This window comes from Nyctereutes procyonoides, unplaced genomic scaffold, assembly GCF_905146905.1.
Source record: "Nyctereutes procyonoides isolate TBG_1078 unplaced genomic scaffold, NYPRO_anot_genome, whole genome shotgun sequence".
Classification (NCBI taxonomy): Eukaryota; Metazoa; Chordata; class Mammalia; order Carnivora; family Canidae; genus Nyctereutes; species Nyctereutes procyonoides.
The window spans coordinates 32,992,748-33,014,680 of record NW_026575020.1 but is presented as its reverse complement, the minus strand read 5'-3'; the positions used below and the strand labels follow the sequence as shown (position 1 = coordinate 33,014,680).

The 21,933-nt window shown below is 53.5% G+C and overlaps 1 protein-coding gene across 1 annotated transcript in view; it reads right to left on the bottom strand.

Annotated features, from left to right (window-relative positions):
• The window catches only part of OLFM1 (olfactomedin 1), a 37,810-nt gene extending 35,905 nt beyond the window's left edge, over positions 1-1,905 (bottom strand). The window contains exon 1 of the mRNA XM_055329198.1: positions 1,659-1,905. Coding sequence (XP_055185173.1) covers positions 1,659-1,754 — 96 coding nt within the window. The 5' untranslated portion in view covers positions 1,755-1,905. The remainder of the gene's footprint in view (positions 1-1,658) is intronic.
• Between the last annotated feature and the right edge of the window lie 20,028 nt (positions 1,906-21,933).

The following is a 21,933-nucleotide window of genomic DNA, read 5'->3' as shown; positions in this document are numbered from 1 at the left end:
AGGTGTGTGTGCAGGGGCTGGCGGACCCTCGAGGGTGGGGGGCAGGCTAGGTGGACACTTTCGACACTGAGACAAAGCTTCCAATTGAACTTGAACCAAAAGTTTCTTTCAAGAACAGGGGATCTTGAAAAAGATGCAAGGATGAGCCCTCTGGATGGAAAGCATCTGTCCTCTGGGTGCCTAGAATCGGGAGGGCCATTGAGGCCTGGGGGGCCCTGAGGGCAGCCACTGCCAGGCCCACGGATAACCAGCTATCTCTTCCCCACAATGTCTAAGTGAGGCACATGCTGCTAATTACCACCTGCCTGGCTCCTTTCTGCGTCTGTGTGTTCACATCTGTGGAGTGTGTGTGAGTGTGCACACATGTGAACGAGTGTGTGTGTGCATTGGCATATGTACAACTGTCCATCCACAGTACACAAGCCCCTTGGCCAGGCTCTCCCCGCAACCAGGAAAACTTCCCGGTTCTCCCTGAGACCACGCAGGGAACTTCTCTAGGGGAGGTGGCAGTCTGGTGGCACCAGGGAAGGGGTCCCTGAGGGCAGGTGGGACAGCAAAACCCTTAGACACTGCGCTTTCCCGGGCGGAACACAGCACGCCTATTCCAGAGCCTTCTCTCCTGGGATCCACCTCTTGCCCTCTCTCTTTGTTTCCTCTTTTATCCTGAGATGGAGGGAGACAGAGGGAGGGAGGGAGTGTCAGGGAAGCTGGGGCTTGTGGCCAAAGTGCGGGCTGCCCGTCCACCTCCTGGACCAGCCGGCGTCCCTCAGCTCTGAGCGTGGCACAGTGGCACCCTCGAAAGGGCATTTTAATGTCACTCCTGAGCAGCTTGGCTCCTGAAGCTGGCAGCCTCTTCCCAGCACCCCAGTGCCAAAGCAGCACCCCCATTCCAGTGCTCCCCAACAGCCCTTCTCCGCCTCCCAGACCAGCCAGCTCTGAAATGGATTTTTAAAATGGAGAATAGCAGCCAGAGACAGGCTTTCTATGGATACATTGTTCAGGGGATGGCAAGCCCGCTTAAAATGCCCAGCGGTCCCCACACACGCACACGGCGGCTTGCCACTCACACTTCACGCCGCGCATGTGGCCACAACCCCCCAAGCCTGCACACTGAGTCCACAATGCACCCAGCCCGGCACGCGCTGCCTGCCCTTCCCCGTCTGGCCTCCGAGGCACAATTGCCACCGCCGCCTGCTTGGGGAGCCCCAAGGGCGGCATCATACCCAAAGGCAGAGATGCAGGATGCTCTGGACAGGGGTGCGGGGGGTGGGACTCAGATCTACCTCTGGAGATGCCAGGAGCTTGGACACCCTGCTCCCAATCCCCCGGATGACAATAGCCGCGAAGGAGCCCCCGGGCTGCCCTTTGAACTTCTCAGGGGAGCGGGAGGCCGGGGGTCCTAGGAGAGAGGGCTCAGCCCCGCAGGGCCGGGCCAGGGCGGCGGTCCCAGGTGGGGAGGCGCAGCAGTCCTGGGGCAGACCGCGCCCCTCCCTCCGCCCGAGCGCGGCAGGCAGGCCGGCCCCCTCCCCACCCCGGCTGGCGACGAGCTGAGCTGCGAGCCGCTCCCGACTTCCAGGTCCCCGTCCCCGCGCCAGGCTGGGCGGCCACCGCGCACCCTCCTCGCTCGCAGGGAGTAAAATGGCGTTGGATGCACGTACTTGAGTGAGTTCGGTGCCCATCAGGATGAGGAAGAGGAGGCTGAGGAGCTTCCGGGCCGGTTGCATGTCTCGCTGCCACGGCCGCCGTCCTGGCATGCGGAGCCCTGGTGCTGGCGCCGGCGCTGCGTGGACGCGGACGCGCTCCCGGCTCCCTGGCCCTGCGCCTTCAGCACCCGGAGCCTCTGCTCTGCATGGCGAGCGCGTCCTGCGCGCTGTCCCCACTGTCCCCGGGCGGGGCGCAGCCCTCCGCGGCCCCTCCCCCTGCCCTCCCCCCGCACCGGCGCGCCTGGGAGGGGGTGCCAAAAGTTTGCGAGAAAGGCTGCCGGGTGGCGCAGGGGGACCCGCGCGCCACGCTCACGCGCGGGAGTGGGGAGGGCGGCGGCGGGGAAGCAGGCTGGGACAGGATGTGACATCAAAAAGGCGGGGGAAATTTAACTGAGAGAAGAGTCCATCCTGGCGGTCCAGGGCTGCAGGGGGCTCTGGACCCCCAGGATGTGGGATGGGGAGGGCAGAGTGGGGGGCGGGGCAGGGCGGGGACTAGCGGCGGGGTGGGGGGAGGGTCTGACTTGCCGCTGGGGAGGTACAGAGATAGCAGCTGCACACGCCCTTAGGTGACACTGTTTAATGAGAGAGAGGGATGCTCAGACCCAGGAAGGGTGTCTCAAGGCAGGGTGGGAGTTGGGGGTGCAGGCAGCACCTGCAAGCTGGTCATCTGGTCCTCCTTCCTGTCCTCCTGGGGTGGCCAGCATGGGGATGCCAAGGGAGCAGAATGTGTGCTGGGGCTGCTGTCCCCATGCAGGGTCTGAGGGTCAGGATCATGGTCTGCGTGCATACATGTGGAGCCGGTACACACGGGCCTGGAAGGGGCTCCCGGGGTCTGCACTGTATCTTCCTTCCTGTCACCCCATGCTGTCCTTTTACAATTTCTCCCAGCTGGAGATCCCTGTCTTAGACCAGGGCAGCTTCTCCTGGGGTTCACATTTCCCACGTGAACTACCCTTTCTGGGGTGAAACATCCCCAAGCACCTGTTTTCTGGAAAGCTCTGATATGTGTTTTAACACCCATTTCTATCTCTGTCCCATTGTTTAGTATTTAGCCCCTGGAAAGTGACCTTTCTAAAGAAGGCCCCAGGCCCAACAAATCGCAGAATGCAGAGGTGCCCGGGGTGATCCATACGGTCCAACCCTCTCATGTCACAGATGGGGTAACTGGAGCCCTGGGGAGGGGTAACTAATATGTCACCCAGGGAAGTACAGAACAAGGACGGGATGCTGACTTCCAGGCTGTCCCCAGGTCACCCGCACTGGAGGAGGCATCCTTGGGCACGGGGCGAGGGGCTGGGCTCGAGTACCTTGAGAGGACAAGATGGTGGTGGGGCTGCCCCGGGCTCAGGTCCCTGAGTGGCTCTGCCACGGAGGATCTCTGTTCTCTGGCGTGTGCGCTCCGGTGGGGTGGGCCCTGAGAGCCCGAAAGGAGCAGCCTTGGGAGAAAGGGGGAGAGCAGCCTCTTTCATTGGCCTGAGTGTTCTTATTCCCCATGGCCTCTCAGCACTTGGTAAGGACTGGGAGAGGCTTCAGGGGGTGGAGAGGGTGCTGTGCCAGAGCTGGGGGGCCGGAGTCTTGTCCTGACCCTCCTGGGGAGTGGCTCAGAGAGTCTCCACTGCTGTGGAATGGGAATGAATGATGCCACCATCAGGCCCTTGTAGGCAGTTGAGATGACCAAATGCAGGACTGGTCACAAACATTTTGCAAACTCAGAAGGCCCAGGAGGGGGCTGCTGAAGATTCAGGGAGCATGTCCAATGCCCCGAGTGTCCCCGCAGCCTCCACATCGATGCTCCGGGGCTGCTTCCAGCCTGCATGTGTGCAGAAGAGGGCAGAGGCTCAGAGGAGACAAGACAGCGTGGTTGTGAGTCAGGGATGCGAGCCCCTGCTTGGGGGCTTTTCTTTTTGTAAAACGGGGAAGTTAGGCTCTGCCGATTTCCTCAAGTAGATTGAGACCTGAGATCTGACTTGACTAAGACTGTTTTTATTTTCCAAATTGTACAACAATATGACCCAGTGATCCTCCCTTTGGGGTGAACCCAAGGGAACGGAGAGCTGAGTCTGGACAGAGAGGTCTGTATGCCCCTGCACGTGGCATCCTCATCCACAGTAGCCAAGAAACGAAACAACTCACGTGTCCCTGGACAGAAGGCAGATAAACCATGTGTTGTGTTCACATGCGGGAATATTACTCAGCTTTAAAGAGGGAGGGCATCCTGACACAGGCCTGTGGATGAACCTAGAGGACAGCGTGCTGAGAGACCTAAGTCAGACCCAAGAGCACAGACCTCGTAGGATCCACTCCCAACAGGCCCGAGGGGGGTCGGGCCATTGAGACGGAAGGCAGAGTCGAGGCTACCAGGGGCAGAGGGACCTGGGTGGGTGTAGGGAGTAATGACTCATGGGGACAGAATCTGTGTGTGGGGTGATGAACAAGTTCTGGACCTGGAAAGAGGTAATGGCTACACAACATGGCGAAAGTGATCAAAGCCACTGAACTGAGCACTTAAAAATGCTGAAAATGTTACGGTCAACATACACAGGCACGTCATTTTTTTAAATAACGTAATATACCAAAAACCATCGCATTGTATGCTTGAATGGGTGAATCGTGTGATATGTACTTTATATCTTAGTAGAGCAGGTTTTTTTTTTAATTATACACTTGTTTTTGTGTTGCTTCAAGAAAATAAAATGCAAAGAACATAACAGCAAGAGCAACAGAAGCCTAGTACCCAGAATAGCCAGTGTCGTCACTGAGGCGGCGGGGGGGTGGGGTGGGGTGGTGGGCGCCATGCAGACGTTGGTCTTTGCAGGTGCATGTGGGAAATAGAATGCGCAAGTGTCAGACCGTGTCCCCTAAGACCAACTCCCAAGTCTCAACCTGTGACGTGGACACGTTGGCCTCCCGGGCCCTGCCCTCAGAGCCCCCTTCTGCCGGCTGGGTGCAGCCAGCGGGCCGCCACATGGGAGGCGCCTGGGACCATGCCTGGCACACACGCACATCCTCAACGGCTAAGAAACAAGCGGGAGAGATGAGCAGGCACCAGTGCAAAAGGATGAGGTCATCCCCCACATGCTTCACAGCCGGGAAGCATAGATTGGACTTGAACTTGACAGGAGGATGGGAAACCAAAGTGAGGCAGAAGAAATTGGGAACTAGAAGCTCGTTCACCCCCACCGCGCAAATACCTTCTCCCAGAGAACCTCGCTACTCAGGAGAAAGAGAAATCTCCGTGCACCGTGCGCTGTTGAGCTGGACGTGTGTCCAGTCTGCGTTTCCATTCGGCCCCTATTGGGCACATCCTGGTCCCTCTTCCTCTGGCCTCCCCTCCTGGCTCAGTGTTTATTTTTAGTGCTGATATTATTTTTACATTGTCAGGGTTTGTAATATTTAGATGGACTCCTGCATCAAAATCCCCTAGAGAGCTTGTCCTATGTCTGGATTTAAGTGGTCCCCATGCCTGCACCCCCACCCCCCACCCCCACCCTGTGCCACCAGCAGGTTCCCCCCTAGGCTCCCTGCTTTGATTCACCCCTTTTGGGCTGGCTGAAGTCAGGGGCAAGGTGGCCACAGCCAGCACCCCTCGCTGCCACACCTCTCTGCGCACCAATGTAGATTCTTGTCTTTCTTCTTACTCCACCGGCTTTCCCCTGGGGACATGGGGAGGACCTCAAAGCTGTGGCTGCACGTGGAGGTAGGATGGGGCCTGGCTCTGAGGCTCTTGCCTGTCTAGGACCCTCACACCAGCCCAGAGCCCCCAAGCTGTGCCGGGACATGGCCCAGCGGATGTGGTGCCATGGGGCACCACTTTGCTCTTCAGCTGGTGTGGTAGGGCTTGGGGTGCCTCCTCAATGCTGTCCCCCCACCCCATGGAACTCCCACCAATGAGCGTCCAGGGAAGGAGCCTGACTCCTGCTGAGACCCCTCTGGAAGGCAAATCAATATGCTTCAATGCTCCTTTAAGACAAGCCTCCTTCCCCTGCCAGCCTCATTACAATGTGACAGAGTGGTTGCCTAGGCAACGGCACTAACTCTCTCCTCTCCTCTCTGCAAATTTCCTAGCAAATGGGGCTGCTCCCACGCAAGGTGTCCGATGCCTGTGCTCAGAGCCCGGCAGGTTGCCCGGCTTCTCTCTCATCCAGGCGCCAAGCCCAGCCGAGTGCCCCACCTTCCCCTCCCAGCCTCTCCGGGCCTCGATGACCTCAGTTAAACTGACTCCAGGGAAAGACAGGTATGGATGGAGAGCCCACTTATGTGACAGGCCGACCATAGAGGGCCTCCCGGAGGTGTAGGCACCAAGCCGGGGGTGACAATGACAGGCTCTCACCACCACCCAAGGCCAACTTCCCTCATCAGTTGCAAGTCTTTGGGGAAGGAAAGGGTGCTGGCTTTCTGCAGGGCCACCTGGCTTTGCTTCTGGACTCAGTGTCCTGTCCCTGCAGAGATGCTCAGCCATGGCAGGGACCACACTGCCGCCACTGTTCTTCACCCTGCGGTCCATCTGGCCTATGCTAAGGGCTTAAACGTATCTGTCATGGAATCCCCGGGAGCATGGGGATGTGATGCTCCTGCCCCATCCCTCTCTTGCACCAGCTTCCCTCCTGCTTGTCCAGCCAGTGGGGGTGGGGGGGGGAGAGGGCACCATGGAGCTGCCAGGGGCCACCCTGGAACCACTCTCTGTCTCTAGGAAAGGGCTAAAGAGAGACCTTCCAGCAGGGAGTGTCTGCGCCTCAGGGATGGACGAGCATGTACACAGGGCAGCATCGCTTCTGGCGCTTGCTCAGAGGGCATTTGCAAGAAGTGCAGGCAGGGTCTACACAGCCTCTGGCCTCTTCCCTCCAGCTGCAGCTCCACCCACAGATAGAGTTGGTTTACTTTCTCTCGGGTCTGCATGGAGTGACTTTATTTTTGTGTTGTCCCTCACACAATGAGCAAGACCTCCAGAAAATGCTGAGTGGACGTGGGGACAACAGGGTCCTTGCCCCACACCCAGTCTTAACGGGGACAGCATTCACTGCAGTGGCGGGGATGTTACCATACATCTTGGTGTTGATCGAGAGAACAGGGAGTGCTGCAATAAGAACAGAAGCAGTGATTTGGGGTTTCGTGGCTGGGATTTGGGGAGCTGCCACACTGTGTCCTGCCGAGGAGTACGAGTCAGCAGTCTTTGTCAGCAAAGTGGGGATATGTTAGGAAAGGTACACAAGTTGTTCCCAAAAGTGACGACCAGGGACAGAATGACATTTCTCAGCCCGCTGGTCTCTGAGTGTGCTGCGTCACAGCCTGGAGAAAATACCTTTTGGGGATCCCTGGGTGGCGCAGCGGTTTGGCACCTGCCTTTGGCCCAGGGCGCGATCCTGGAGACCCGGGATCGAATCCCACATCGGGCTCCCGGTGCATGGAGCCTGCTTCTCCCTCTGCCTGTGTCTCTGCCTCTCTCTCTCTCTGTGTGTGACTATCATAAATAAATACAAATTAAAAAAAATTAATACCTTTTGCAGAGTGTCCGGTTTTCAGGGAGAACCCAGGGGCTACAGTTCCATATTCGGCCATGTGCGCTCTCCTACTTCTGTGGTTCAGATCCTGTCCCCCAAACAGGATGAAGCTTTGGTCCTCAAATCGAGCCTCGCATGCTCAGAGGTTCTCTGTGGGCTCACAGAGCGGGCCTTTATTCTTCGTTGGCTGAGAGTTTTATTATGATTGGAAGTTTAATTCTGTCCAAGGCTTTTCCTGTATCTACTGATATGAGCATCTGGGTTTTTTTCTCCTTTATGCTGTTAATATGGGTCAGTTACATGAACTGATGTTCAAATGTGAAATCATCCTTGCATTCTGAGAGAAAACTGCTTGGTCGTAACGGATCAGCCCTTCAACGTGTTGAGTTGTTCATATGCATCGACATCCATGAGGAATATTGTTTTCAGATGCTGCTTTTGCTTTTCTTGTGGTGTGTTTGTCTGGTTTGGTACCATGATCATGCTGGCCTCATACAAGTTGGGGATCTCCCCCTTTTCCTCTGTTACATGAAAGGGTTTGCGAAACTTGATGCTATTTCTTCTTTGGCAGTTTGAGGGAATTTGCCAGTGAGACCATCAGGGCCTTGAATTTTCTGGGTGGGGAGCTTTGTTTGTTTCTAATTTAAAAACCAGCTATAGAGATACACAGACTTTCTCATTCCTCTAGTGCAAATTTTTGCAAATTCTGTTTTCTAGGGAATTGTTCCATTTAATCAGAAGGAATTTGTCAGGTGCATCAGTGTAAAGTTATTAATGATATCCTTTTATCAAATTGTTAATGTTGAGTGTATTGGCATGGAGATTTCGTAATATTTTCTTGTGTTTTTAAGATCTGAAATAGCGGGGTGCCTGGATGGCTCAGTCAGTTGAGCATCCAACTCTCAATTTTGGCTCACGTTATGCCCTCAGGGTTGTAAGATCAAGCCTTGCATTGGGATCCTCACTCAGCAGGGGGTCTGCTTGAGATTCACTCTCTCTCTCTCAAATAAATAAATCTTTTAAAAAAATCTGAAATAAGCAATTTTTTTCATTCCCGATATTGATCATTTGTTTTTTTCTCATTTTCTTTCTGCGTCAGTCTAGCTATGGTTTTAAGAAACTTTAATAAACTTTGATCTTTTCAAAGAGTCAGCTTTTGAGGGGCACCTGAGTGGCTCAGTCGGCTAAGCGTCTGCCTTCAGCTCAGGTCACGATCTCGGGGTCCTGGGATCGAGCCCCATGTCAGGCTCCCTGCTCAGTGGGGAGTCTGCTTCTCCCTCTCACTCTCCCTCTGTGCTTGCTCTCTCTCTCTCTCTCAAATAAATAATTTATTTTTATTTTTATTTTTTATTTTTTTTAAGAATCAGCTTTTGGCTTTGTTGTCAACTTTCCTATGTTCTGTTGGTTCCCTGTTTCTCTGACATCTTTTCAATATTTTCTCCATTTTACTTAATCTGAGTTGATTTTTCTCTCCTTCTTTTTACTTTTTATAGCTCTTGAGATAGAAACTTGGTGATTAATTTTGGACCTTTATTCATTTCTGACAGGAGCCACTTAAAGCTATGGATTTCCTTCTATGCCTGACTCTAACTGCACCCCATAAATTGTCACCTGTTGTGTTTCTGTTATCCTCTCTGTGTGAAATATTTTCTGGTTTCCATTGTGAAGTCCTCCTCGAGCATGGATTACTTAGATGTTGTCGGCATCATTTGGGAGTTTCAGAGATCTCTTATTGTTGATTTCTAATTTAATTCTGCTGTGGCCAGAGAGCACACTTTGATTTCGATTCTTTTACATTTGGCTTATTTGCTCTGTGCAGCAGAATGTGGTCTGTCTGGTGAGCAGACTGCGTGCACTTAGGAAGAATGTACATTTTTCAGTTGTTGGGTTTAGTGTTCAATATCAATTTTGTCAAGCTGATGGATGATGTTGTTCAGGTCCTCTATGTTTCTATTGACTTTTCTCGCCAGCCTTTTTTTTTTTTTTTTTGACTGTGGACTAGTTTCTCTTCTTTCTGTTCTACCAATGTTTCATGTATTCTGAGACTCTGTGCTTGTTTCCTCTTTCTGGCAGGTGGACCCTCTTATCTTTATGAAATGTCCATCTTTATCTTTGATAACTTCCTGTGTCGTGGAAGTCTATTGTATTTGATGTGAATAAAACTACTTTAACTTCTTATCCTTACCATCTACATGGGGTATAAGTTCCATCCATACACCATCCATTTGTTTTGTCTTCATATTTAAGCTGCTTTTCTTGTAAACTGTATTGAGTCAGGTCTCACTTTTCATTTTATCCATTCTGATAACCTCTGCCTTTTAAAAATCTTTTTTAAAGGTTTTATTTATTTATTCATGAAAGACACAGAGAGAGAAGGGCAGAGACATAGGCAGAGAGAGAAGCAGGCTCCATGCAGAGAGTCTGACATGGGACTTGATCCTGGGACTCTAAGATCATGTCCTAGGCCAAAGGAGATGCTTAACGTCTGAGCCACCCAGGCGTCCCTAACCTCTGCCTCTTTAATTGGTGTGTTTGTTCTATTAACATTTAGGTGTGTTATTTTATATTTATTTTCAGGATTTCCTGAAATCCTGGTTTTTTAGATATGTTGTTGTTCTACTTTCTTACCTTCTTTTGGATTATGTGACTATTGTTAAAAATAATTCCATTATAATTTCCCTCTTGACTTTCAAGTTACACATCTTTGTGTTGTTATTTAGGGGGATTAGCCTAGGGATACAACATATGCCCCCCCATTTTTCAGTCTACCTGGGTTACTGGTCTGTTCACACCTTCATCCTTTATGTAATCATCATCAAATGTATTACTTCACATGCGTGATAAACCCCCAAGACAATATCTGTATTTTGCTTTAACCAGTCTTGTGTGTTTCCAAGAAGTTAAGGGGAAAATACTCATTTTCTATTTACCTGTATACTTGCTACTTCTGACGCTCTTCGTTCATTCTTGAAGACCTACTTTTCCATGCAGCATCATTTTCCTCTGCCCAAGGGACTAACTCCTTTGCTGTTGCTTGTGCTGTAGGACCCTAGAGGAGGATTCTCTTAGCTGTACTTGATGGGAAATGTCTTTACTCTTCATTGTTGAGGCTACTTTCACTGGACATAGAATTCTTAGCTGAGAAGCACTTTCAGATGGCTAAGGTGCCATTTATTTCTGTAGTGCTTTTTCTTTCTTCTTCATATTGGGTGATTTCTATCCTCTAGTGTATATTCTAGTTCACTGAGTCTCTCCTCAGTCATGTCCAATCTGCTATTTAAGCCCATCAGGTAAATCTTTTCATTCATGATATTTTATTTCTCCTAGTATTTCCATTTGGATGCTTTTTACATTTACTGCTTGATTTCCTATCTTTCCATTGATTGTGAAGATGTTTTCTGTTCCTTCATGGAACATAGTTGCAAATGGCTGCCTTGTCTAGAAATTCCAACGTTGGGTTTATCTCAGGGTCGTTTTCCTTGCAAATGTATCACTTTCCTGACTACTCATTGTTGAACAGTTTTGGAACTTGCCTTGTAGTGAGACTCTGGATTCTGTGACATCTCTCCAACCTACTCGTATAGACGCAGACTGCGCACTCTGTCACACCTGTGGATGGCAGGAGTACAAGTCTCAGCCTACTTACCCTCTGCCTGGAGCTTGAGGCTTCGGGGTCTATCCAGAGTGCTAGTATTTATAGTTGCTTTTGGGGACAAGATTGGTTGATTAGTTTGTCTAAACTGGGAATAGAACCCTGGAAGCCATTTGTTACTTGTAGATGTGTTTACCAGCCAGAGGCGCAGGGAGGAGAGGTTGTCATGTCTCCAGATGCAGCCCGTCCTAGTCCCTTATATGGAACAGGCCAGCCTGCACCCTCTCCCTGTCGTCTGGTATTTTGTCATTGGCCACTACGAACAACTAGGTGGCACTTTGAATATTCTATCTGGGGACTCCTTCAGTAGCTCATGGAGTTTGCTAAGTTTATTTATTTCTGATACTCCATGAAACCACAGGCAGCAGTGGTGGCAGACTTGTACCCTGGCATAACAAAGAATGTGTGGCATCCACCGACTACCTACACTCTGGCTGTCAGGGCTCTATGGCCCACTAGTCTCTCACATGCCCTCTGCCCCCTCTATGCTTCTCCAGCCTCCTCTTGCTGCCTGGCATCAAAGCCAACCTCATATGTGTTAGGTTTGGGTGATGGCAGCCCCATCTATGAACCACACTCTGCCCCATACCTACCACGCATAAGGTTACTCTAACTTGGTGCTTAAACAGCATTAATTGCTTACTTTGCTCACAAATCTTCCATTTTAGTGGGGCTCAGAAAGGACAGTTTGCTTCCATTCCAGTGTCAGCTGGGGTGGCCCGAAGGCTGGGGAAGACTCGAATGTTCTGGACTCCCCTGAGCACTCGTCACTCACATGTGGGCCATTGATGCTGGCTGTCTGCTGGAGCTCCTGCACGTGGCCTCCCCATGTGGCTGCTTGGCTTCCTCCCAGTATGGCAGCAGGGTGCCAAGGGAGGCCATCCAAGAGAACAAGGTGGGAGTAAGGACATGGCATTTTTGTGACTTGGCATCACTTCCTCCATACCCTATTGGTTAAGGTGGCACAAAGTTTGTCCAGGTTCAAGGAGAGGGGACAGAGGCCTCACCATGAGATGATTGTGAGGCCACCATAATAGTATAGAAAGAATGTAGGAGATGGGATATAACATCCTGACCACATTTGGTAAATCGATCTGCCACAGGGACTATCTGATGAGTGAGTGAATGTTAATAATTATTAATGAATAAGCAACTCTTCTGTCTTCTGATTTATAGAGCTCAGAATGGATTGTGAAAAATAGTCATTTTTCTAAACAAGTAATCTGTTTGCAGCTTGAAGGTATCCCTCAAGGTTCCTATTCTTTAGCCATTAATAGCAACCACTTATTACATAAAACAATGCTTCCATAGTAATTATAGTGCCAGGCCCCTCTAAAGTGTTTTATAGGCCTTGACTCATTTAGTTTTGTACCTGCCAGTTGTATCTGAGATCGCTGAACACCAAGATGTGACATCTGAAAACCAGGTGAAAGGCACCCATAGGTAACTGGGTATCCACATTTTCCACACCAGTGTCCGGTTCACCATGTTCCTCTTTCCCTCACTGTCCTGAGTGTCTGGGCCGCGGGCGGTCTGATGACTCAAAGCATGTAGGACTCAGTGCACCAGGCCTAGCGTGGGAGCAGAGGAAGTTTCAAGGGCAGGCCTGACTTAAATTTGCTGCATGAGGTGAGAGCTCAAGGTAGGCAGAACTGGGTTCTCCAGAAGGCAGAGCAGGGGTGTCAGGTGAGAGGTGCATTTAGTTGAAAATATCTGGGTGATTCTTCCCAGCTCTATAACCCACTTTGAACCAGAACCAGAGAGGCCTGGCTCTACTGGGGTCGGCTGTGAGCAGGCACATCACAAACTGTGAGAGGTGGGCCATTTTCATGTGCTCGGTGTTGGGCCAGTGCCTGGGATCTGGCGCAGGTGCTGGCAGAGGCTTGCTGAGTCAACAACCACCCATCGGGCGGGGGACACCTGTGCTGGTTCCATGGGCTCCTTTAACACGGCAGGTGCTGGTTCTGTGAGGATCGGGAGCATGAGCTCATCTGTCTCATCCTGCCTGTCCTGAGACTAAGACCCAGACAGAGGTCCTCACCACGGTCACCTGAACCGCTGTGGTGCACTGAGCCCCTTCCCGTTCCCCGCCCCTGTCTGGGGCCACCTGGAAGGGTCTGGTTTGCACGTCTTGCTTATTACTTCCGAACAGCTCCCTACTCTCTGTGTGCCCAAGATAAGGGTGACCCCCCACACCCCGACCTTATCCTGGCCCTTCTGTCCTGTGGTAAGTGAGAAACCCTGCCTTCCTCTGCAAGCGACTGACCCTGTGACCTGGGCTCTATCAACAAATGTGCCTGTGGAAGCGGTCTGGCGGCCACGCTCGGAGGCTCACGCTTGCATTGCCCACAGCACTGTGGTGGCTGCTCTGGCACAGGGGGCTTCCTGCACTCTGGTCGTGGTGGGGTGGAGTAGAAATGGGAACAGAATTAGCATGAGCCCCCCACGATTCCACCCAGGCCCGAGGTCAGCTGAGGTGGAGCCTGCCCCATGTCCCTTGTACAAACAGCTGCCAGACTGGCTCCAAAACCCGGTTCCCAGGTCCGCTTCTGGGGAGGGGCGGCCAGCTTCATCATAGACTGTGTTTGGTCACAGAGGAAGAGCACTGATTGAACAGCTGAATCCTCCCAGCAGGTGTGGGTCCACTTACCGCCATTTGCTGTAATGCGGAGTATTTATTCTTTGAGCGAAGGGCGCTTTCTCTAACCCACACCCATTGGGGAGCCACTGCATCTGTAGGTCGGAGGGTTTTTCTTTTTGTCCTGTCCTTCGGAGCCTCCTGCCCCTCAAACAGCAGAGAAAATAGATGTGTGAACCATCCACCAGGTGAATTTGGGAGTGTAGAGAGAGGAGGGGAAATAAAGATATTCCTTACCCTTGAAGCTGATTCTACAGAGTGTGACATGGAGCCAGGAGCTGTGCAGATGTGGGGTGGACCATGGTGCGGAGTTAGGGACGCAAGGGTCTCGCTCAAACTGGTGTAGCAGGCTGATGGTGCCGCCGCTCAGGGGGCATCTGTGTTTGGGCACCTTGCCCTGGCCAGCACGGGTGCTCATGAGGCATCTGCCTTACGCTGCTCACACCAGTTCGTCACCTCACTGCAGACGCACCACACACCCCATCCAGAGCAGGGACGCCACACACAAGGCCGTGTCATTTACACAGGGCTGACCGTCCCTGCTCCAAACTCTGGGGGCCTCCATCCTGCCTTCAGAACCTGGTCCCTCTGCCTTCCCTTTCTTGAGCAGAAGATGGATGGCACCAGGGAGGAGGGAGAGGAGGGACACGGCACCTCTGATGTACGAGGAGGGGGTGCAGGTGTCTGCATCGGACCCAAACAGCCACACCCCTCAAGCACGTGCGTCCTTATTTCTGAGAGCTGCTGTCCTGCCACCCAAGGTGTCCTGCCATACCTCCTCGACATCCCACGGGCAGGCTCTGAGCCAGCCGCGGTGTCGCAGATTGATATTTCTGATATGATTACTGATAATTTTCTTGGCATTGAAAAGTCATTCAGGTGTCCTGTTGTGTTAACTCTTTTTCATGCACTTTTCCTATGTTTTCTGTTGGGTTCTTGGTCCTTTCCCAATGGATTTGTAAGAAGACTTAAATGCAAGGATATTAACCCTTTGCATACCAAGGGGTATGTTGAAGACCCCTTGTTCTAGGTTCCCCACACCACGTGTAACTTTCCTGCCTTGGGAAAAGATCACATTTCAGGGACAGCGTGCTTATGCATCTTTTCCTTCATGACTCCCTGTTTTTAGGACCTCTGTGCTCTAAGATCGTAGTTAGAGACATAGCTGCACCCTCGAGGTAACTGTGTAATCCCCAGCCCATGTGTTCATCCATGCATGGGGCAGGCCCTGGCCCCTGCCCCTGAGGATTTCCCCATGCTGCATCCCACCTGCAGAGAACCTCAGTCTGTGCCTCCTGTGCTCGGACACCAGACCTGGGTGGCCAGGCACCTCTGCAGTCATGCAGCATGCAAGGGTCCCCGGGGCCCTCTGGCCAGGTACAAGGTCTCTCTTTGATCATCTCCAAACCTGCCTGTCCCACATTCCAGGCCTTCAAGTGACCCTAAAAAGCTCTGTTCAAAAGAGAGCATGGACTTCTCAGAAATGACCCGTAGGAAGGTTCTAGGCCCCAGGGCAGCAGAGGAGGATCTGGTTTGGACAGGAGCACCTCTTGGCTACCTTGGTGACTATCTACCCCCCATCACTGCCCCAGGGTCCTGCAGAGGGAGAGGGATGTATCTGTGTGGTTGTGGGTGCACCTGCCATCTGAAAAAGGGGCTACAGGTGTGGGTAACACTCTCAAGCACATACACAAGTCGTTGCCTATGTTTTACATGGTGAGAAGAAGCAGCGTGGAGGTGCCAGGGAGGAACATGGCCTGGGAGTCAGGTTGACCCTGGAGCATCTTAAAGGGATGAAAGCAAGTGGCATGTGGAGGACACCAGGGTTTCCGTCAACAGGACACAGCCTGACCCTGCACTGCCATCATTTCCCTTTTAATCTGTTACCAGACCTAGAGCGTACGGGCTGGGAGAAAGGGACCCACACGTCTGTGTGGCAGACTTTCTTGGAGGAATTTGTTATGAATAATTAATGCCGAGTTTTTGAGTTTTATGTAATGAAAATATTTTGGGCCTGTCTTCTTTTTATAATTTTGCATGTTGGTTATGTGATGGAATTTAAAAGGCATGCGTATTCGTATTCCCCTTTTCAATGTTTTTTTTAAATCATACTCAAAATAAAATTCTGTACCACAAATGAAAGGAAATAACTTGGTGCTTCTCATCTATAAAGGAGGAATGCTAACTAGCATTTCATGCATGCGTCCTTCCTGTCAGCCAGGGGACGCATACTTCCTGCGGAAAGCAGGTGCCCAGCACAATTTTGGATGATGGTTGGACAGGCACGTAACCCTAAACATACCGCCCAGAAACCCTGGAGCCCTGCTTTAACTCATGAACCCTTACTTCTGTTTTGATGGGATTTTTATTGGAAATCCAAGCAAAAAAAAAAAAAAAAAAAAAAAGGAAATCCAAGCAAAGGAGGGAGCAGGTGAATTGGGTGGAAGATGGGATCTCTGCTTTCCAGTAAGAGGTCAACAAGGGGTCCAGATGCCCCTGGAACTGGCTGTCTGCGTGGAGGGCCCCCAGTCCCGAGCACACAGGGCCAAGCCTGGAAGGGGATGATCTTCCCCCCCTGGGGACTGCCAAGAGCCCCTCATAAGCTGTGCACTTTGCATGTGTCTCAGACCCTCACCTCTGTGCGGATGGAGGCTGACAAGGGGTCTTCCTCTTTCCAGAGTGTTTCCGGTCCTGGGGGAAACTAGGTCTGGGTGACCTGGTTGCCTCATTGGTGAGTAGGAGCTGACACTGAATGGGATACTTTGCCCCCAGATGGTGAGTGTCTAGGCACCTTGGCAGCACATCTGCAAGCTGACCTGTCCCATGTGTCCGGGCCATTTTCAAGCACTTCTGTGTCACCTACCTCCAGCATCTGGAGGGAGAGTTGGGTTCTCAGTCCTCTGTGTCTCGGTGCCCCTCCAAGGATCCCCCAGCTTGACCCAGGAGGCTGGTCGTCCTGGTCAACGTGACGATGCCTGGGCCAAGCGTGTGCCGCAGGGGCCGACAGGCCTGGCCAGCCACGGCCAGCAGCTTCCACATGCTGCCAGGTGGTGACCTGCAGCACGTTTGATGTGGGCGTGTCCAGAGCCCGCCTGGACACTGAGACACGCAGCCGTGTGTCCTGCATTCCCTGCACTTTGCCTCGGGCTGCCACCAGGGAGGCAGAATTGGGAGGGGTGGTGGGATGGGCTTCAGGGTGTGCGGGGACTTGCATATCCTCAGGCACTTTTCTAGAACCCTCCGAGCTTAGCTCTGAGTTGTGAGTCTGGGGTGGGGGGGCGGTGAAGTCACTGTCAGCTCCCAGCTCTTTTTGTTCCCTGTAGGAACTGGAACCCGCAGGTGGCCTTGAGGTGGCTCCACTGTGCACATTGGCCCACCCTGGTGCGTCTGCGTCCCCTCCTCCACCCCGGGGCTCCCAGAGGAAGTTGGGAATGGGGAGACTCTACAGACCCTGTGGGTTGACCCCAGTCCCCTCACAGAGACCTGTGATCCATGCACAAAGGATAACAGGAAGATGCACCCCCAGGACTCTCCTGATGGGAATAGGTGTTTACCAGGCTGAAAAGATGACACATTTCTTGCTTGGCTAATGAATCCCCAGGAGAGATTACATATAAATATATCTTTCAGGTGAGACCTGGCTTAATTGTGACCACTGGGCTTTGCCCGGGATGGAGACGGGCCAGGCCAGGGGCCCATAGCTCATGCGCAGGTCGTTCCCTCTCCTTGCACATTTCCCAGAGGCCACATCCCCGGTGCCACGCAGCAGTTTCTGGGAGAGCCCGGGTCGGATCTTCTCAGCTCGGCCCTTGAGAGGGTGAGTCACAAGAGAAGGTGTGTGGAGGAGCCAGAGATGTTCAGAGGGATGCAGTGTCCACAGATTGGACTGGGGACGGGGAAGAGGCTGGGGGTCATGGGAATTGTGACCTGTGGGCCCATCAGAAATTGGCTTTATACAAACTGAAAATTCAATCATAATAGAGTGATACAGATTTTTTTTACAAGCAAAGCATTTTTCAAAAGGACACAGCTTGCAGGTGCACCCACTAGGTCGATGATGAGACACTTTGGACACAAAAGAACTGTAGTAAGAAGGACACACCGAGGGCCAAATATGTGGGGATTTATGAGCTCAGAACCAAGCTCAAGCTCAGGAAGGCCATCCTGGTCCTCTGGACATGGCCCAGGGAGAGCCAAGCATCCTTCTGCCCTTTCCTGTGGGGACTGAGCCTCAGTCAGAGTACAGCTAGGGGGTGACCACACCCCGTGCTGCCCAGTGGGGTACAGACCAACACAGGCCATGCTGGACCCCCAGGAGGAAGGCTGATGGGTCTGTGAGAATAGGCGGGGCTGACACCATCTCACCCCCCAGGAAGAGACACTGAGACGTTGTGTGCCCCCCTCTTAGGCAATGTGGAAGAAAGTGTCCACCTGCCCACCCAGGGCTCTTGTCAGGGCTCTGGGTCAGAGGACGGCCCAGGAGGACAGGGATAGAGGAGCACGAGATGCAGTCAGCAGACTCTGGACTGCAGTGGGAGGGTGGTACAGAGGACAAGTGATCCCATTCCTCCAACCAAAGAGAAAGGCAAGAACACCACCCAGCATGAGGAGGGGACCCTGACTGTCCTGGAGGTGGCCTGAGCAGCAGAGGCTAGTACCCCACCCGGGTCTGGGGAGGCTCTTTGGCATCGAGTATCCTGAGGGCATTAATCCCATTCTGGGGGCCCCACCCTCAGGACCTTGTCAATCCTGACCCTGACCACTTCCCAGGGTCCCACCTCCTCATGCTGGAGGTCTGGGCTTCAACATACGAATTAAGGAGACACGGGGGGCAGGATGCAAACAGTCTGTCTAGATCACCTACATGTTGAAGGAGCTCCCAGAAACCCATCGACAAATTGCAGCGTGTGCAGGCTTTGGATTCGAAGTCAAATATATGCACAGGAGAGAAATTTCAGAAACAACAGGAAATGAGAGCACCAGCCATCAGAGGACCATGGGGCTTGGGCCCCGGCCATGCACTGAGCCTCTGCGAGTCGGCCCTCCCTCCCTGTGGCCCCACCACACCAGCAGACACCAGCACTCCCATCCCCTTCCAGGCAGCTCTGCCTCGGGTCTCAAATCCCCACCACCTGAGGGTCAGCTTCCTCAATTCAGAGCTACTTGGTGAAGTAAGGCTAACAGAAGGCCCAGAACAGTGCTAGGCACAGACGAGGCACACACAGAGGACTGGCCACTGTGACTGTAGCAAAGACCACACTTATGGGCCACGCGTGGGCCCCTCTGGTTGCCACCTTCCTGTGCCCCCCCCCCCTAGGCAGGTGCCATCTGCACAGAGTGGCCTGGGGCAGGAAGGAATCTGCAAGGCTCAGAATCTCAGAACTCTGAGGGCTGGTCCCCAGACCCCTTCACCCTGCAACTAGAACCCCATCCATGGCATGCTCCTCCTCCCCCAGGGGGCCTTCTTCCCTCCATGGGGGCACGGTGCTTCCCAGCCCCAGGCATCCACACGAAGACTGGTGCAGAGACATGGCAAGGCGTCTGAAGGGTCTCCTTCACAGGAGGCTGCAGTCGGCTGCCTGGGCCTCCAAAGACTGGCCGGCCTCAGAAGTACGTGGGATCCTCAGCCCCGAGGCTGAGAGAAGACAGGCATGGCTCGGACACAGGGCGAGGATTCAAGAACATACATGTGCACATACGTATACAAGTATCTGTGCGTGTGCGCATGAATAAGTGCACACACTGTGTGTACACATACCTCTCCTGGGGAGAGAGGGGAGGGTGCCAGATGCCACTCCAGCCCTAAATTTTTGCTTCCTGGTAGCACTGCCATGGAGGGGTTGGCTCTGGTACTGGGATCAGCTTGAGATCCTCTGGTCCTTCTCACCCCATCCTTGCCCATGGCCAGTGGGCAGACTCCCAGGTGATGCATAATATGCAGGATAGGTGCACCAAGCTCTTAGCCGCAGGGGCCCCTTCCCACCATCCTTCCCCTAGAAGTCCCCAGGCCAGTCCCTGGCCAGCCGAGGAGAATCCTGTGACGACTATCTAGGCAGGAACTTAGGTTGTCCAAGGTGGGCACCCCAAATACTCATTCCTGGGGGAGCCTTCCCCAGACACAGGGGATGGGGTGCACCTGGCTTTGGGGCACCACCCGCTCTGGGGATAGGTAATATACCTCCACCATCCCCGCCAGCCGCATCTCTCCCCACCTTGACTGCAGCCATGAGCGGGCTGGGCACTGGCAACGCTGATTAATTCTGGACACTGTGGTGCAGCCGTGAGCCGGAGCCAGGCACGTGGGAGCAGACAAGTTTGCAAATCAAGGTCAACAAATTCATCTATCGATCAAAGAACGTGCCTTTGACTTTCCCTCCCATCAAAATCCTTCCTTTCTCCGTCCTAAAAGGTCTGCCGGGTCTCTGGGGACAAGTGGATTCCCCTCTGCCTGCTGCCCTCACCTACCCCGGGCTCACTCCCCTGGCCCCTGCCCGAGCCGCTGGCCGTCCCTGCTCCGGCCTGGCTGTGACAGCCTGAAGCTCAGGCGTGAGTGCTCTCCCCTCTTCTGCTCTGTCTGCATGCCTGCCTCCCAGGGCCCTGCTCCTGATGGTCCTCCTCAGACCCCAGCCACTGAGCCTCACCCCTGCAGAGCCACAGGCCACTCTAGGTGGTGACCACTGGCCGGTCCCACACATGGTGGTGCTCATCCCTGCACGATTCATTCATTTATACACGGCCGTGCTCCTGGGACAAGGTAAGACTGAGGGTCGCCACTGGGCCGGAGGCTGGGGCCCAGCTCAGAGCATGCGACATGGGCCATTCCGAGCTCCTCTGACCCAACTATCCTCACCCTCAAATTGGTTAATTGCAAAATAAAAAGTCAATAGTTTCCCATTTTAGGGAAGAAGAGTCCAGGAGAAGGCATTGAATGCCCGGGCAGAAGTGAGGACAGCTATTAGCAAAACAAAAAAACGGGTAGAGAACAGCAAGTGTTGGTGGGCTGTGGGGTGCCCGGAGCCCTGTGTGTGAGCAGGTGCTCCCAGTGCAGCTGCCACGGGGAACAGCCCAAGCCTCCCTCAGAGCCTCAGAATGAAAGCCATCACATGGGCCTGTCATCACGTCTGGGCTTGTCCCCGAGAGGATCGTAACAGCTTCTCGAACAGATCCTGGCATGTCCAAGTTCACAGCAGCAGGATTCATGACAGCGAAAGGGTGGGTGCCACCTGGCATCCTGCGATGGGTGATGCATGGACCACACACGTCCACCGGACGTGTGTGAGGTTCGGCAAGTCCACAAACAGGATGGGACCCGCCCTCGCTCCTGGTCATTCCCACGGCAGCTCCACGGAGGGTGCAAGTGGATCCAGGATGAGCATACGGGATGAGGGTGGGCGCTGGGGGGACACCCGGCACCTTTGTCCAAGGTCACCTTCCTTTCACACACTTTGAGCAGGCCCCGGAGAGAGGCTAACCCATGAGCAGCCCAGTTCCCAGAAGGCCTGTCCTCTTTTACAAGAACCTAGCTCCCCTGCAGCCTGGATGTTACCCGAAGAAGTGACATGAGAGGCCCTCATCTTCCTCGTCCACTGGCTCAGCGAACACCAGGGCTGTTGCTTACCACTCTGCATCTGAGAATTCAATGGAGTAGTGGCCTCTGAGTGGGTGTCCATTCCCACCCACTTGGCTTTTGCAGGAGGGTGTTGGAAAAGAGAATCAGGGACTTTGCATTATGTCTTCCAGAAGCTTCTGGCAGAACAGTAGAAGTTGCTTTGAGCTGGGCCTGGCTGTCTGCACAAGGAGGCAGATTGGCTTTAGTAGCTGGAAAGCAAAAGCTCCCTAATATGAGGGAGGTGCAGGGGGACAGGGGCCTCGGGGAGCCCCAGAGCCGGCGTGAGCTGTGGGCGGAGGTCACCATGCTCGCCTAGAGAGGGTTGGACTCAGCAGAGGCAGCATCCGCACTTGTGCCAGGCCCTGTTGGGGGTGAGGGCATGGGTTTGCTGGTTGCAGGGCAGGAGCCGCTGAGTCCAGGATGGATCAGCCTCGCGGTCTGGGCTCTGACACCTCTGTGCCTCCCCTCCCTGTGCAGGCTGCGCAGCGAGAGCTCAGGCTGGGGTGAGGAGCAGAGAAGGGGTTCTAGGGCATATCCTCCCCTTCACCCAGACCCTGTCCTGGGCAGCAATCTGGAACCTCTGAGGCTCACGGCCCCTCGTCCTTGGGCACTTGGACCGTTCGCACTGCAAGGTAGATGCTATAAGGGACAGCTTCCCACCTGGATGTGCGAGCATTTCCACTGTCATTGCCACGGCCAGCCTGGGAGCAGGACCACTGGACGGGCCCTTGCACAACTTTCCCGCCAAACAGGCTCCTGCTTCTGTGGGAGAAGGGAAGTGCCAGACCAGGGAATCCTTCGCTGAGATCCTATCCCCAGGGCAGTGGCCCCAG